Source organism: Bombina bombina, chromosome 3, assembly GCF_027579735.1.
Source record: "Bombina bombina isolate aBomBom1 chromosome 3, aBomBom1.pri, whole genome shotgun sequence".
NCBI lineage: Eukaryota > Metazoa > Chordata > Amphibia > Anura > Bombinatoridae > Bombina > Bombina bombina.
The window spans coordinates 100,273,062-100,286,035 of NC_069501.1; the positions used below are offsets into that span (position 1 = coordinate 100,273,062).

Consider the following 12,974-nt stretch of genomic DNA (forward strand, 5'->3'; position numbering starts at 1 on the left):
AAGCATTTAGAAGTTTTGATAACCTGGCCTCTGTCAGGTAAATTTTCATCTCTACAGAATCTATAAGAGTCCCTAGAAAGGGAACCCTTGTAAGTGGTAATAGAGAACTCTTTTCCACGTTCACCTTCCACCCATGCGACCTCAGAAATGCCAGAACTATCTCTGTATGAGACTTGGCAGTTTGAAAACTTGACGCTTGTATCAGAATGTCGTCTAGGTACGGAGTCACCGCTATGCCTCGCGGTCTTAGTACCGCCAGAAGTGAGCCCAGAACTTTTGTAAAGATTCTTGGAGCCGTAGCTAATCCGAAGGGAAGAGCTACAAACTGGTAATGCCTGTCTAGGAAAGCAAATCTTAGGTACCGATAATGATCCTTGTGAATCGGTGTGTGAAGGTAGGCATCCTTTAAGTCCACTGTGGTCATGTATTGACCCTCTTGGATCATGGGAAGGATGGTTCGAATAGTTTCCATTTTGAATGATGGGACTCTTAGGAATATGTTTAGGATTTTTAAGTCCAAGATTGGTCTGAAGGTTCCCTCTTTCTTGGGAACCACAAATAGATTTGAATAGAATCCTTGCCCGTGTTCCGTCCGCGGAACTGGGTGGATCACCCCCATTAGTAAGAGGTCTTGTACACAGCGTAGAAACGCCTCTTTCTTTATTTGGTTTGCTGATAACCTTGAAAGATGAAATCTCCCTCGTGGAGGAGAAGTTTTGAAGTCCAGGAGATATCCCTGAGATATGATCTCCAACGCCCAGGGATCCTTGACATCTCTTGCCCAAGCCTGGGAGAAGAGAGAAAGTCTGCCCCCCACTAGATCCGTTTCCGGATAGGGGGCCCTCTCTTCATGCTGTCTTAGGGGCAGCAGCAGGTTTCTTGGCCTGCTTGCCCTTGTTCCAGGACTGGTTAACTTTCCAGCCCTGCCTGTAACGATGCAACAGCTCCTTCCTGTTTTGGAGCGGAGGAAGTTGATGCTGCTCCTGCCTTGAAGTTACGAAAGGCACGAAAATTAGACTGTTAGGCCTTTGATTTGGCCCTGTCCTGAGGTAGAGCATGGCCCTTACCTCCCGTAATGTCAGCTATAATTTCTTTCAAGCCGGGCCCGAATAAGGTCTGCCCTTTGAAAGGAATATTAAGCAATTTAGATTTAGAAGTCACGTCAGCTGACCAGGATTTAAGCCATAGCGCTCTGCGCGCTTGGATGGCGAATCCGGAGTTCTTAGCCGTAAGTTTGGTTAAATGTACGACGGCATCAGAAACAAATGCGTTAGCTAGCTTAAGTGCTTTAAGCTTGTTCATAATTTCATCCAATGGAGCTGTGCGAATGGCCTCTTCCAGAGACTCAAACCAGAATGCCGCCGCAGCAGTGACAGGCGCAATGCATGCAAGGGGCTGTAAGATAAAACCTTGCTGAACAAACATTTTCTTAAGGTAACCCTCTAATTTCTTATCCATTGGATCTGAAAAGGCACAACTATCCTCCACCGGGATAGTGGTACGCTTAGCTAAAGTAGAAACTGCTCCCTCCACCTTAGGGACCGTCTGCCATAAGTCTCGTGTGGTGGCGTCTATAGGAAACATTTTCCTAAATATGGGAGGAGGGGAAAAAGGCACACCAGGTCTATCCCACTCCTTGCTAATAATCTCTGTAAGCCTTTTAGGTATAGGAAACACGTCAGTACACACCGGTACCGCATAGTATCTATCTAACCTACATAATTTTTCTGGAATTGCAACCGTGTTACAATCATTCAGAGCCGCTAATACCTCCCCTAGCAATATGCGGAGGTTCTCAAGCTTAAATTTAAAATTAGAAATCTCTGAATCCAGTCTCCCTGGATCCGATCCGTCACCCACAGAATGAAGCTCTCCGTCTTCATGTTCTGCAAATTGTGACGCAGTATCTGACATGGCTCTCACCTCATCCGCGCGCTCTGTCCTTAACCCAGAGCTATCGCGCTTGCCTCTTAATTCTGGCAATTTAGATAATACTTCTGTCATAACAGTAGCCATGTCTTGCAAAGTGATTTGTAAGGGCCTCCCTGATGTACTTGGCGCCACAAAATCACGCACCTCCTGAGCGGGAGGCGAAGGTACTGACACTTGAGGAGAGTTAGTCGGCATAACTTTCCCCTCGTTGTCTTTAGGCTGCAAGAGAATGACTGAATATGACATGTGAGGGGAGGAGCTATATAGCAGCTCTGCTTTGGGTGATCCTCTTGCAGCTTCCTGTTAGGAAGAGATATATTCCATAAGTAATGGATGACCCATGGACTGACTACACTTAACAAGAGAAATCCACACAAATATCTGCATATTTACGAATATTTGCGTGTTGCACTTTTACATTAGTAAATTCGGCACTGAATGGCTGCAGCCTGCGATAATTTTCAGCATTCAATAACAAATGCCAAAAAACAACGATTCGCACATCCCTAAATAATAAAAAAAAAAAAAACACAAAAAAACAAAACAAAACAGCTTCCTTTCAAAACTGAAATGCATTTAAGTTTATTCAATGTTTAGTTTTAAGCCCCTTTAATTATTGTGCACGCAAATGTACTTACCTCTCATTGGTGTTGGTCACAGACTTAATACTGCTTTTCAAAGCTTTAAGATTATCTTGTTTTTCTTTTTTCTCTTGCTGCCACTTCTTTGCTTCATTATCCAAATATTGACTAAGCCACTCAAATTCTTTTATTGCAATCTGCAAGTAAAAAAAAGTGATAAGCTTAAATGATTCATAATTGTTCTGTAAAAGATACAGGTCTCATATTTAAATGAAAAGCTTAAAAGTAAAAGGTGTTACTCCAGTTGTTCATTAAACGGTTGGTAAAAGACCACACACTATCTTATTTCAAATCTGAGTTTGCGTTCTTAAACCAGTACACTGATTTTGGTAATATTTACAGTCAATGGATGTAACGTTGGTCCCAGCAATCTGCAAGTGCACAGTTACACAGCTTTAAAAAGGGCCAGTAAAGCCATAATAAAAAAAAATTCTTAATTCAAATAGAACTTTCCAATTCACTTCCATTATGAAAATGTGTACAATCTATTTTAGATGCACACTTTAAAGCACTAGGTCTTACTGAGTGTGTGCAAGAACTCACAGTATTATACGTATATGCATTTTGTGATTGGCTGATGGCTGTCACATGATGCAGGAGGAAGGAAAGTTGAACTAAGTGAAATTTGTCAGAAAAAAATGCATTGTCTTTTTATTATGCACTTGTTGATTATGCAAGTACACTGTATTAAGTGTTCCTTTAAGCAAATTGGATCTTTCAGATTTAAATGGGAAATGTTCTCATTTATTCTCGATGCAAATGTGCGATATAAAATGTTTTATGATGTATACCTGGATTTTTCATAATTTAAAACTAAAATGAGATCACCAGAACAAATGCTCTGTTTAAGTTATCGTTCAGCTAATATTTTACTTTTATCTGCATGGTTTTAAGGCAATCAGCATCATAGGTGTTGACTTCACACTTTGCTTTACTCATGGAATGTCACCATAACCTTGCGGGATTTCACCATGATCTTGTGAGATTTTATGATAAAATTCTTTAGAGTGTGCACTGGTTTGTACCTTTTCCCCTTTATAATGCCTAAGAGAGGTTACTCTGAAATCTAAATTCCAGGCACCTACCTCTAATATTATATCTTATGAAAGATTTTCAGTATGATATATAAAAGAAAAAGGTGTGAGAAAAAAATAAAATATGTATTTTATTGTACAAATATGCAGTATTATATTACAAAACTAAAAAAAAATGCAATGAAAATGTAAAAATATGAATCCAACGTTGCAGAGTTACAATAGTTTAGTCATGCTTGCATATAAACATTATACCATACCAGGCAGTCTGACAGCATTTTAATTTCTGCCCCCTTATAATTACAGGGAAGGGGTATTTATACCCATTTAAACAATCCTTTGGCGTTGCATCATGAGTAATTAGCAGAAAACAAAAAAACAAACTAACAAAATCAATCCTATAACCTTGGGCTAAAAAACACAACATTGAGAGTGGTCATAAGACAAACTATTTTATAACCTTGAGCAGAAATATAAGAAGATAATTTCACAGTAGAATATCACTTTATTTCTTACTCATTTTATTTGAAACTATAATATTTATTAATGTATATCATAATTAAACATTACATTGAAATAAATGCATTCATTAAGATTTAGTAAAGCATTTTCTTTTTCATTTGGAATTACTACCTTTATTGATAAACTTCCTATAATAGCAAAACTATATAGCATTATAAACAGTAATAAATGATACGCCTGTAACAGGAACATAAGTCATTTTTCAGATGCAGTTTAAACAACTTTCCAATTTACTTCTATTATCTTGTTTCATTCACTTGGTATGTTAAAAAAACATACATATGTAGCCTCACAAGCTGCAATTAACTACTGGGAGCCGACTCCTGATTTGTGGCTGCACATATGGTTCGTCATTGGCTCCCCCGATGTGCTCAGCTAGCTCCCAGTAGTGCATTGGTGCTCTTAACAAAACGACACTAAGAGAATGAAGCATATTTGATAATGGTACATTTAAAAGTTGATTAGAATAGTATGCTGTATCTGAAAGAAAAATTGGGGTTCCATATCCTTTAACGACCACGACGTACCATGTCACTGGTCGTCAAGGGTTTTCTTGGTTATAATAGCGTGGGTCCCACTGCTCATGGCGGGACTGCACATTATTATACCCTCTCTCCTTCCTGCTGGCCAGAGGAAATAGCGCAGTCTCATCACCGGCAGCATCACTATCAATTGACTTTGAATATAGACAACAGCTCTCTCTAAAAAGCACTTGGCTTCAAAACTGACTAACATGACTGATCATAGCTTTACTTATAGGAGTAGTAAGAAAAGATTATTAGGTTTGCAGTAAGAATAAATGTCTTTTGTTAAAATGACCATTAAAACAGTAGAATTTAACAATTACCAAGTGCATAATAAAAAGACCATGCAATAACACTTAATTTCAAATGAGCAGTAGTTATTCTTACAAATCTTTTTTTTACCTCCACTTTCCGGCCCCTTGCATCATGTAAAAGCCTTCAGCCAATCACAGACTAGCATAAATGTCCACTGTGAACTTGTGCAAATGCTTATGCCTCAGAAAGTGTGTATATAAAAATACTGTGCACAATTTGATAAGGCAAGTAAATTGGAAAGTCTCTCAAAACTGCACACTCTATCTGAATAATGAAAGTTTAATTATAAATTTAGTGTTCCTTTAATAAACAAATGCATAATGAAAGGAAAAGATTTAGTACCTTATTTTTAGCAGAAATGTCATCAACTTGCTTTTTCAGACCATTGTACTCTTCATTGTAACGAGAGAGCATATGTTCATATTTCTCAGTGGCTTCTTTCAGTTGGTCATTAAGTACTTGGTGCTCTTTTTCCATTCTCAGGATATCCCCCTGAAATGGATACAATTAAAAAAAAAACTCAAACCAATACACATTATATAACAATCATTATCTAACTAGGTTGGCATTTGTTTCTTTAAACAAGCATACAAAACCGGGTAATCTGAAAACAAAAAACAAACCTTAGCCATAATATTGAGGATGCTACTATGGACTAAATGGTGACATTACCAAAAAACAGAGTCCTGGAACTACAGAAATAAATTAAAAGGAAAAAAAAAATTGTCTAATGTGTAGGGCTTAGAGGACATATATAAGAGGGAAGAACTGAGCAGAACCTTCTTAATAAAGGAATTTAATAAAGCCACGAATAAAAATATTTTCAGAATAACAGAATTTATATTTACTGATAAATTTCTTTCTTTCAGGATAAGGAGAGTCCATAGGTGTCCATAACATGTGGGATATATTTCTTGTCACTAGGAGGAGGTCAAGATCCCTCATAAGAGCTTTAATCCCTCCTACCACCTCTCCCAACTCAGTTTACATATAGCTGAGTAGAGATAGAAGAGGTAGGAAAGGCAGAAAGCAGGGTTAAGAGGTGCAAATAACTAATCGCCCATCTAGTAAAAATGCGGGCGGGTCCTATGGACACTCCTCATCCTGAAAGAAATTTATCAGTAACTTCTGAATAAATTCTGTTTTCTTTCGTAAGAGGAAGATTATCCATAGGTGTCCATAACATGTGGGGGATACAATACCCAAGCTGAGAGTCCATGTTAAGGACCGGTGGGACAAAAGGATGGCAGTTCCTATTTGCCGGACACTGCAGCCTAAAGAACTTTCCTGCCAAAAGCAGCTAGCATAAATATCAAAATGTTAAAATTTAGAAAAGGTATGAAGAGAAGAACAAGTTGCCGCCTTGCAAATCTGTTCCAATGGAGGAGTCATTTTTTGAAGGTCCAAGTAGTAGATATAGATCAAGAAGAATAAGCAGTTGCTCTTTTTGGAGGCGGTTTTCCTGCAACCAAGTAAGCATTATGAATAGTCTGTTTTAGCCATGATGCCAAGGCCACCACTTTAGCCTTTTGACCTTTTCTGTGACCTGAAAAGTGGATAAACAAGCTAGAAGTCTGTCTAAAGTCTTTAGTAGCGTTCCTTAAGGTTAGAAGGATTTGGGCACAGTGAAGGAACTATTTCCTGATTAATATTTTCTGAAGACACTACATTCGGGAGAAAATCAAATTTAGTCCGGAGGAACGCTTTGTCTTGATGAAAAATAAAAAAGGGGTGATCAGAAGACAAGGCAGATAATTCAGAAACTCTTATAGCAGAAAAAATGACTAGAAGAAAGAGAAGTTTCCGTGACAATAACTTTAGGTCCAAGGAGTGCATAGGTTCAAAGGGGGGACCTTGCAGTAGAGAAAGAACCAGATTCAAATTCCAATGGGGAGAACTGGGTCTAATAACAGAAACAATTCTCACCAAGGCTTTGACAAAAGCTTGAAAATCAGGTAATTTGGCCATTTTTTTGTGAAACAAAACAGACGAAATCTGACCCTTTAAAGAACAAGCCGATAATCCCTTATCTAGTCCATCTGGAAGGAACTTAAGAATTCTAGGGATTCTAAAAGATTTCCAAGAGAAACCTCTAGAAGAACACCAAAGTAAGCTTTCCAAATCTTATGATAAATTTTCTACGTGGCAGGTTTTCTGGCTTGCAGTAGAGATAACAGAATCTGAGAAACCTCTGTTCAACTGTTCAACCTCCACGCCATTAAATTCAGAGATTTGAGATCTGGATGATACAAGGATCTTTGAGAAAAATATAATAAATAAACTGGATGTTTGCAGTTAACTTTAGATGTCATGAGATCTATTTCTGGAAGACCCCACCTCAGGACTAATTGATCAAACATATCCTAATGAAGACTGAATGAGAGTTCGGTAATCTGCTTCCCATTTGTTCACTCCTGAAATGTGAATGGCCGATAGAGTACAGTCGTTTTCCTCTGCCCAAGACAGAATGTTGGATACCTCTCACATAGCTAAGGGACTTTAAGTCCCTCCCTGATGATTGATGTACGCCATAGCAGTCATGTCTGACTGGAATCTAATTTTTCTTTCTGTTTGAGAAGGGGCCAAAATTGAAGGGCCCGAAGAATAGCATGAAGTTCTAGGATGTTGATAGGTAACCTCGCCTCCATAGGGGACTATACACTCCCTGTGCCCTTCGAAACAGGTGCCCCAACCCATCAGACTTGCGTCCGAAGTGACTACGGTCCACAGAAGTCAAAGAAAAGAAGTTCCAAGGGTCAAATAGAGACTTTCCCTCCACCATGAGAGAGATTGACTGAAGAACTGAGCTCTATCTGTTGAAGAATGGACAATTGGAGAGAATGAACATGAAAGTGAGCAATAGGTACCGCGTATAAGGCACTATTTGCATACATTGTGCTACAGATGGAGAATGAGCCATCTGTAGGGAAAGAAAGGCAGTTTAGTTCTGCAAAGTTCCGTGAGAAATAAGCACATTTGAACAGAGTATTATCACACCCAGAAAAACCACCATTGTGGCTGGTGATAACGAACAATTGGGGACATTGATTTCTAATTTGTTCAGTTTTAAGCCCAGGATAGGATGATAAGTGCCTTCCTTCTTTGGGACAATGAAGAGGTTGGAGTAGAAACCCTGACCCTGTCGAGAGATAGGAACACATTGGATCACTCCCAATATCCTTAAAGTCTTGAACACAATGAACAAAGGCAGCCGCCTTTACAAGATCCTTTGGAACATGAGACAGATGAAACCATTCAAAGGGAGGTCTGGTGTGAAAGCCTATTTGATAACAATGGAATATGATATTGAGAGCCCAAGGATCCTAAACTGAGCGAGACCAGGCCTTTAGAAAATGAATTAATATGCCCCTTACCAGAAGATCTTCTGGACAGGGAGCTGTCCCTTCATGCAGATTTCCGATTTGGGCCTTTTGGTCTGTTTGTTTTAAGACCAATAAGATCCTGGCTTCTAAGCAGGTTTGGAGGATTCAGACTTCTGGTTGAAGGGGGGACTTTTGATCTCTAGAGGAGTGAAAGGAACAAAAAACAAAAATGTATGCTGCTTACCTGATAAATGTATTTCTTTCTTGACACAGTGAGTCCAAAAATTACAGTTGGGAATATCACTCCTGGCCAGCAGGAGGAGGCAAAGAGCACCACAGCAGATGTTAAACGGACACTGAACCCAAAAAATTTCTTTCGTGATTCAGATAGAGCATGCAATTTTAAGAAACTTTCTAATTTACTCTTATTATCAATTTTTCTTCGTTCTCTTGCTATCTTTATATGAAAAAGGCATCTAAGCTTTTTTTCTTGGTTCAGAACTCTGGACAGCAGTTTTTGATTGGTGGATGAATTTATCCACCAATCAGCAAGGACAACCTAGGTTGTTCACCAAAAATGGGCCGGCATCTAAACTTAAATTCTTGCATTTCAAATAAAGATACCAAGATAATAAAGAACATCTGATAATAGGAGCAAATTAGAAAGTTGCTTAAAATGTCATGCTCTATCTGAATCACAAAAGAAAAAATTTGGGTTCAGTGTCCCTTTAAGTATCACTTGCCTACCCACAATCCCCAGTCAGTTATTCGACTAAGGGAAATGAGAGAAAGGAAATAACACAAGGTGCAGAGGTGCCTGAGGTGTATATAACAAAGAAAAACTGTCTGTAAAAACACAGGGCGGGCCAGCCGTGGACTCACTGTGTCAAGAAAGAAAGAAATTTATCAGGTAAGCATACATTTTGTTTTCTTTCTAATGACACAGTGAGTCCACGGATCATCATCAATTACTATTGGGAATCAATACCCAAGCTAGAGGACACAGATTAGGGAGGGACAGGTAACCTAAACAGAAGGCACCACTGCTTGAAGAACCATTCACCCAAAAGAAGCCTCAGCCGAGGTAAACTATCAAATTTGAAACATTTGGAAATATTTAAGCAGAGGACACCAAGTTGCAGCCTTGCAAATCTTATCAACAGAAGCTTCATTCTTGAAAACCCAAGAAGCAGATACAGCCCTAGAGAAAAGAGCTGTAATTCTCTCAAGAGACTGCTGTCCAGCAGTCTCATAACCAAATGAATCCTATATTCAACCAAAGGGAAAGAGAAGTAGCTGTCCCAGAGAAAAAAACACCCAAACAGAAAACTGGCGAAAATCACTAGTCGCCTGTAGAAAGAAATTAAGAACATGCACAACATTCAAGTTGTGCCACCAACGTTCCTTATGGTAAGAAGGATTGGGACATAGACAAGGAACAACAATTTCCTACATAATATTCCCATCCGACAAGTTAGGAAAAAAACCTAACTTAAAAACCTAATACAAAGAACCACCTTATCTGCAAGAAAAATAAGGCGAAACACACTGCCAAGCTGAGAGTTCCGAGACTCTCTGAGCAGAAAAGATAGTCTTTTGAGATAACACTTAATATCTACAGAATGTACCACAAAACCCTAAGAACAAGGTTATTGCTCAAAGGGGGAGCAACCGACATTAAGGACAGGCCCGATTCTGACCAGGCCTGATAAGATTGCATATCTGGTAGGATCGCCAGATGCATAAGTAGCCAAATAGACAACACAGAATCTGACCCCTCAGGATACTGACTGTCTTCAGACATTCTAGAAACCGGACAAATTTCTAGGATCCTGACTCCACTACAAGAGAGCCCTTGGATGCACACTAATAAAGAAAAATACGCCATATTCTATGGCAATTTTTCTAGAAACAGGAAAGCAAGCCTAAGTCATGGTCTCAATGACTGACTCAGAATCCCATGCTAACACAAAACCAAGTGTTCAATCTTCAAGTAGGCAGCATCAGAGAAACTAGATGAAGAAAGGGACCCTGACTCAGAAGGGCCTTCCTCAGGTACAGTCGCCAAAGAGTATATACGACGGTACCCATAGGTCTGCATACCAGATCCATAGAAACCATAAGACCAATTCTCTCCTATATCGATTTACTTAAAAATTAAGTAAATGCAGCTGCAGTTAGATCATAACTCCCAACCTACTGGTTGTAAAAGGCTAAGCCATCTACCTAACTAGAGCTTGCTGTAGGCTGGGCATTATACTGCAGAGAGAGGAAAAGGAATAAATTCTTGACCTCTGTTAGAAAACTTCTTCTAAATACAGTCTAAAAAGTCCACCCATGAAGATGGAACGCGGGAAGAATTCTCCAGGTTCATTTCCCATCCATGGGAAAGTAGATTGGACAAAATATCTTGAAAAAGAGATAGCTCTTAGGAAGGATGACACCTGAACCATCTATAGTCCAGAAGAACACCTTTGTACTACCCCAGGACCTAAAAGTCTTTCTCGGCTGCTGAACCCATAAGCTAGCGAAGATCCCGAAACATGGGAACAATAAACACACATCCCTCCGATCTATGTTCTTATGAACAAACCCAGAAGAGAATTGATATTATTTTGAAGATCAGCACCAGAGATACTTGAGATAAAGACCCAGATCTCATTCCCAGACAGGGGCTGGAACTCTCACTCCCAGTAAAGAACGTCCTGAACCCTGTTCAAGGAAAGTTTCTCATCGTACCTGAATTGCAGATACTCTAGAAAGAGAAATCTGCCTCCAAAGGAAAAATTCTGAGACTGGTCTAAAAGACATGACCCCTGATGAAAGATGAAAAAGAAAAACATTCCTTTAGTCTTACCCACTTGACAAGTGATAGAAAAACGCTTTTCACCCGCAAGTCAGAGGATAATACCGTCAGACTAGGTCCAAACAAGGACTCATCCTTAAAAAGGAAACGCCAGAAGCGTGGATTTGGAGGAATCCTAAAAATGTAATCTGCCACTGTAGAACTATAAGGCCTAGACTGTACCACTAAGCCACAAGTAGGCTTCTCAGCTGAAACGCTATAATGCCCGGCAGGCTTGGACAGCACTTCCCCCTTACCCAATAACTGGGAATCCCAGAGGACTTGGACTGCTCTTGCTTGGAAGATAAAGGTGAAGACTCCTGCGCTACAAAAAAAGAGCAGCAACAGAAATTATTGGCTCAACAGCCTTTCTGACATTGATCTCCTCATGGAGTCCACCAAAATGGAATCCGACAAGACGTTGCACCAAAAGGATGCCAGACTTGTCCATAAAGAGTCGTAAATGTACAGCTATCCTAAATAAGAATTGAAGTTCTCTTAACCAGAATATCAATAGCCCCTACTACCTTAAGCACCATGATATTTAAAAGAGACAGGTTATTACAGACAGGAGAAGGGAAAAGGGAATCCCTGACTTCTACCATACCTGAGAAAATTCTCCTAGCACGGTTGAGAACAGGAAATGTTTTAACAAATGAATCAAAGTAAATATAAAATTCACTAGATTCTTGAGGATTGACGACGACAGGAGAGTCTAAGTTTTCCAAGTAGCCAACACTTCCTAAATAAAAGGGAGATTAGGCTTGAAACTGAAGAGAACTACTTCAGTACCAGAAGAAGGAATTACACTGCACAAATTTGAGGTTTAACCCTCAGATGCTACCGACTATCCTGTTTATAAAACTATGAGGAGGACAAAATGCATAGCAGCAAACGGAGCAGAACCCTTACTATCTGATTCCTTAAAGAACCTCTTGCGATTTCCCTTAACGACCAAGAACGTACCAGGTAGGTCCTGCAAAAACTGTCAGTGACAATGGACGTACCTGGTACGTCCTTGGTCTAAGTGAGCGCTGGAAGCGATAGCGATCGCTTCCAGCAGCTCTCAGGGTATTGCAGTGATGCCTCCATATTGAGGCATCCTGCAATACCCTTTTTCAAGCATCCGATGCAGAGAGAGACCCTCTGTGGCCCTCTCTGCACCGGTAGCAATGGTGCAGATCGTTGATGGGTGGGAGCTTAGCAGGGAGGTGAATGGGCGGGCCATCGCTACCCGGCATCCGGTTCTTGTTTGTGCAATGTGCACGCCTGGTGCCGGGAGCGTGCGGGGGGTGCGCGCGTGTGCGCAGCAACTACTGACACCAATGAATGTTCCTGAAGTGGATGGAGGGAGAGGAGTAAAAAATAAAGTTAAAAGTATCTGGGAGGGGGAGGGGGTATTGAGGGGGGGCAGCTACACTACAGAATGTATATTTTATAAAAAATAGGTAGCGGGGGAGGGTTAGAGAGCTGTTTAAGGGGGATCAGGGAGGTTGGGGGCCAAGGGGGGGGGGTTCATCACAGCTGAATAGATATTTAAAAATAAATAAAAAGAAAAGCCTTTTATTTTAGTACTGGCAGACTTTCTGCCATTACTTAAGATGGCGAGGACAATTGTGGGGTGGGGGAATAGAGATGTTTGGGAGGGATCAGGGGGTGGGATGTGTCAGGTGGGAGTCTGTTCTCTACACTAAAGCTAAAATTAACCCTGCCAGCTACCTAATTAACCCCTTCACTGCTGGGCATAATACAAGTGTGGAGCGCAGCGGCATTTAGCGGCCTTCTAATTACCAAAACGCAACGCCAAAGCCATAAAAGTCTGCTATTTCTGAACAAAG

The 12,974-nt window shown here is 40.2% G+C and overlaps 1 protein-coding gene across 1 annotated transcript in view; it reads right to left on the minus strand.

Annotated features, from left to right (window-relative positions):
• TTC3 (tetratricopeptide repeat domain 3) overlaps positions 1 to 12,974 on the minus strand; it is a 410,905-nt gene that overhangs the window by 125,254 nt on the left and 272,677 nt on the right. The window contains exons 32-33 of the mRNA XM_053705936.1: positions 5,311 to 5,460; positions 2,571 to 2,710 (exon numbers count right to left, since the gene is read on the minus strand). Of these exons, the coding sequence (XP_053561911.1) occupies positions 2,571 to 2,710; positions 5,311 to 5,460 (290 nt within the window). The remainder of the gene's footprint in view (positions 1 to 2,570; positions 2,711 to 5,310; positions 5,461 to 12,974) is intronic.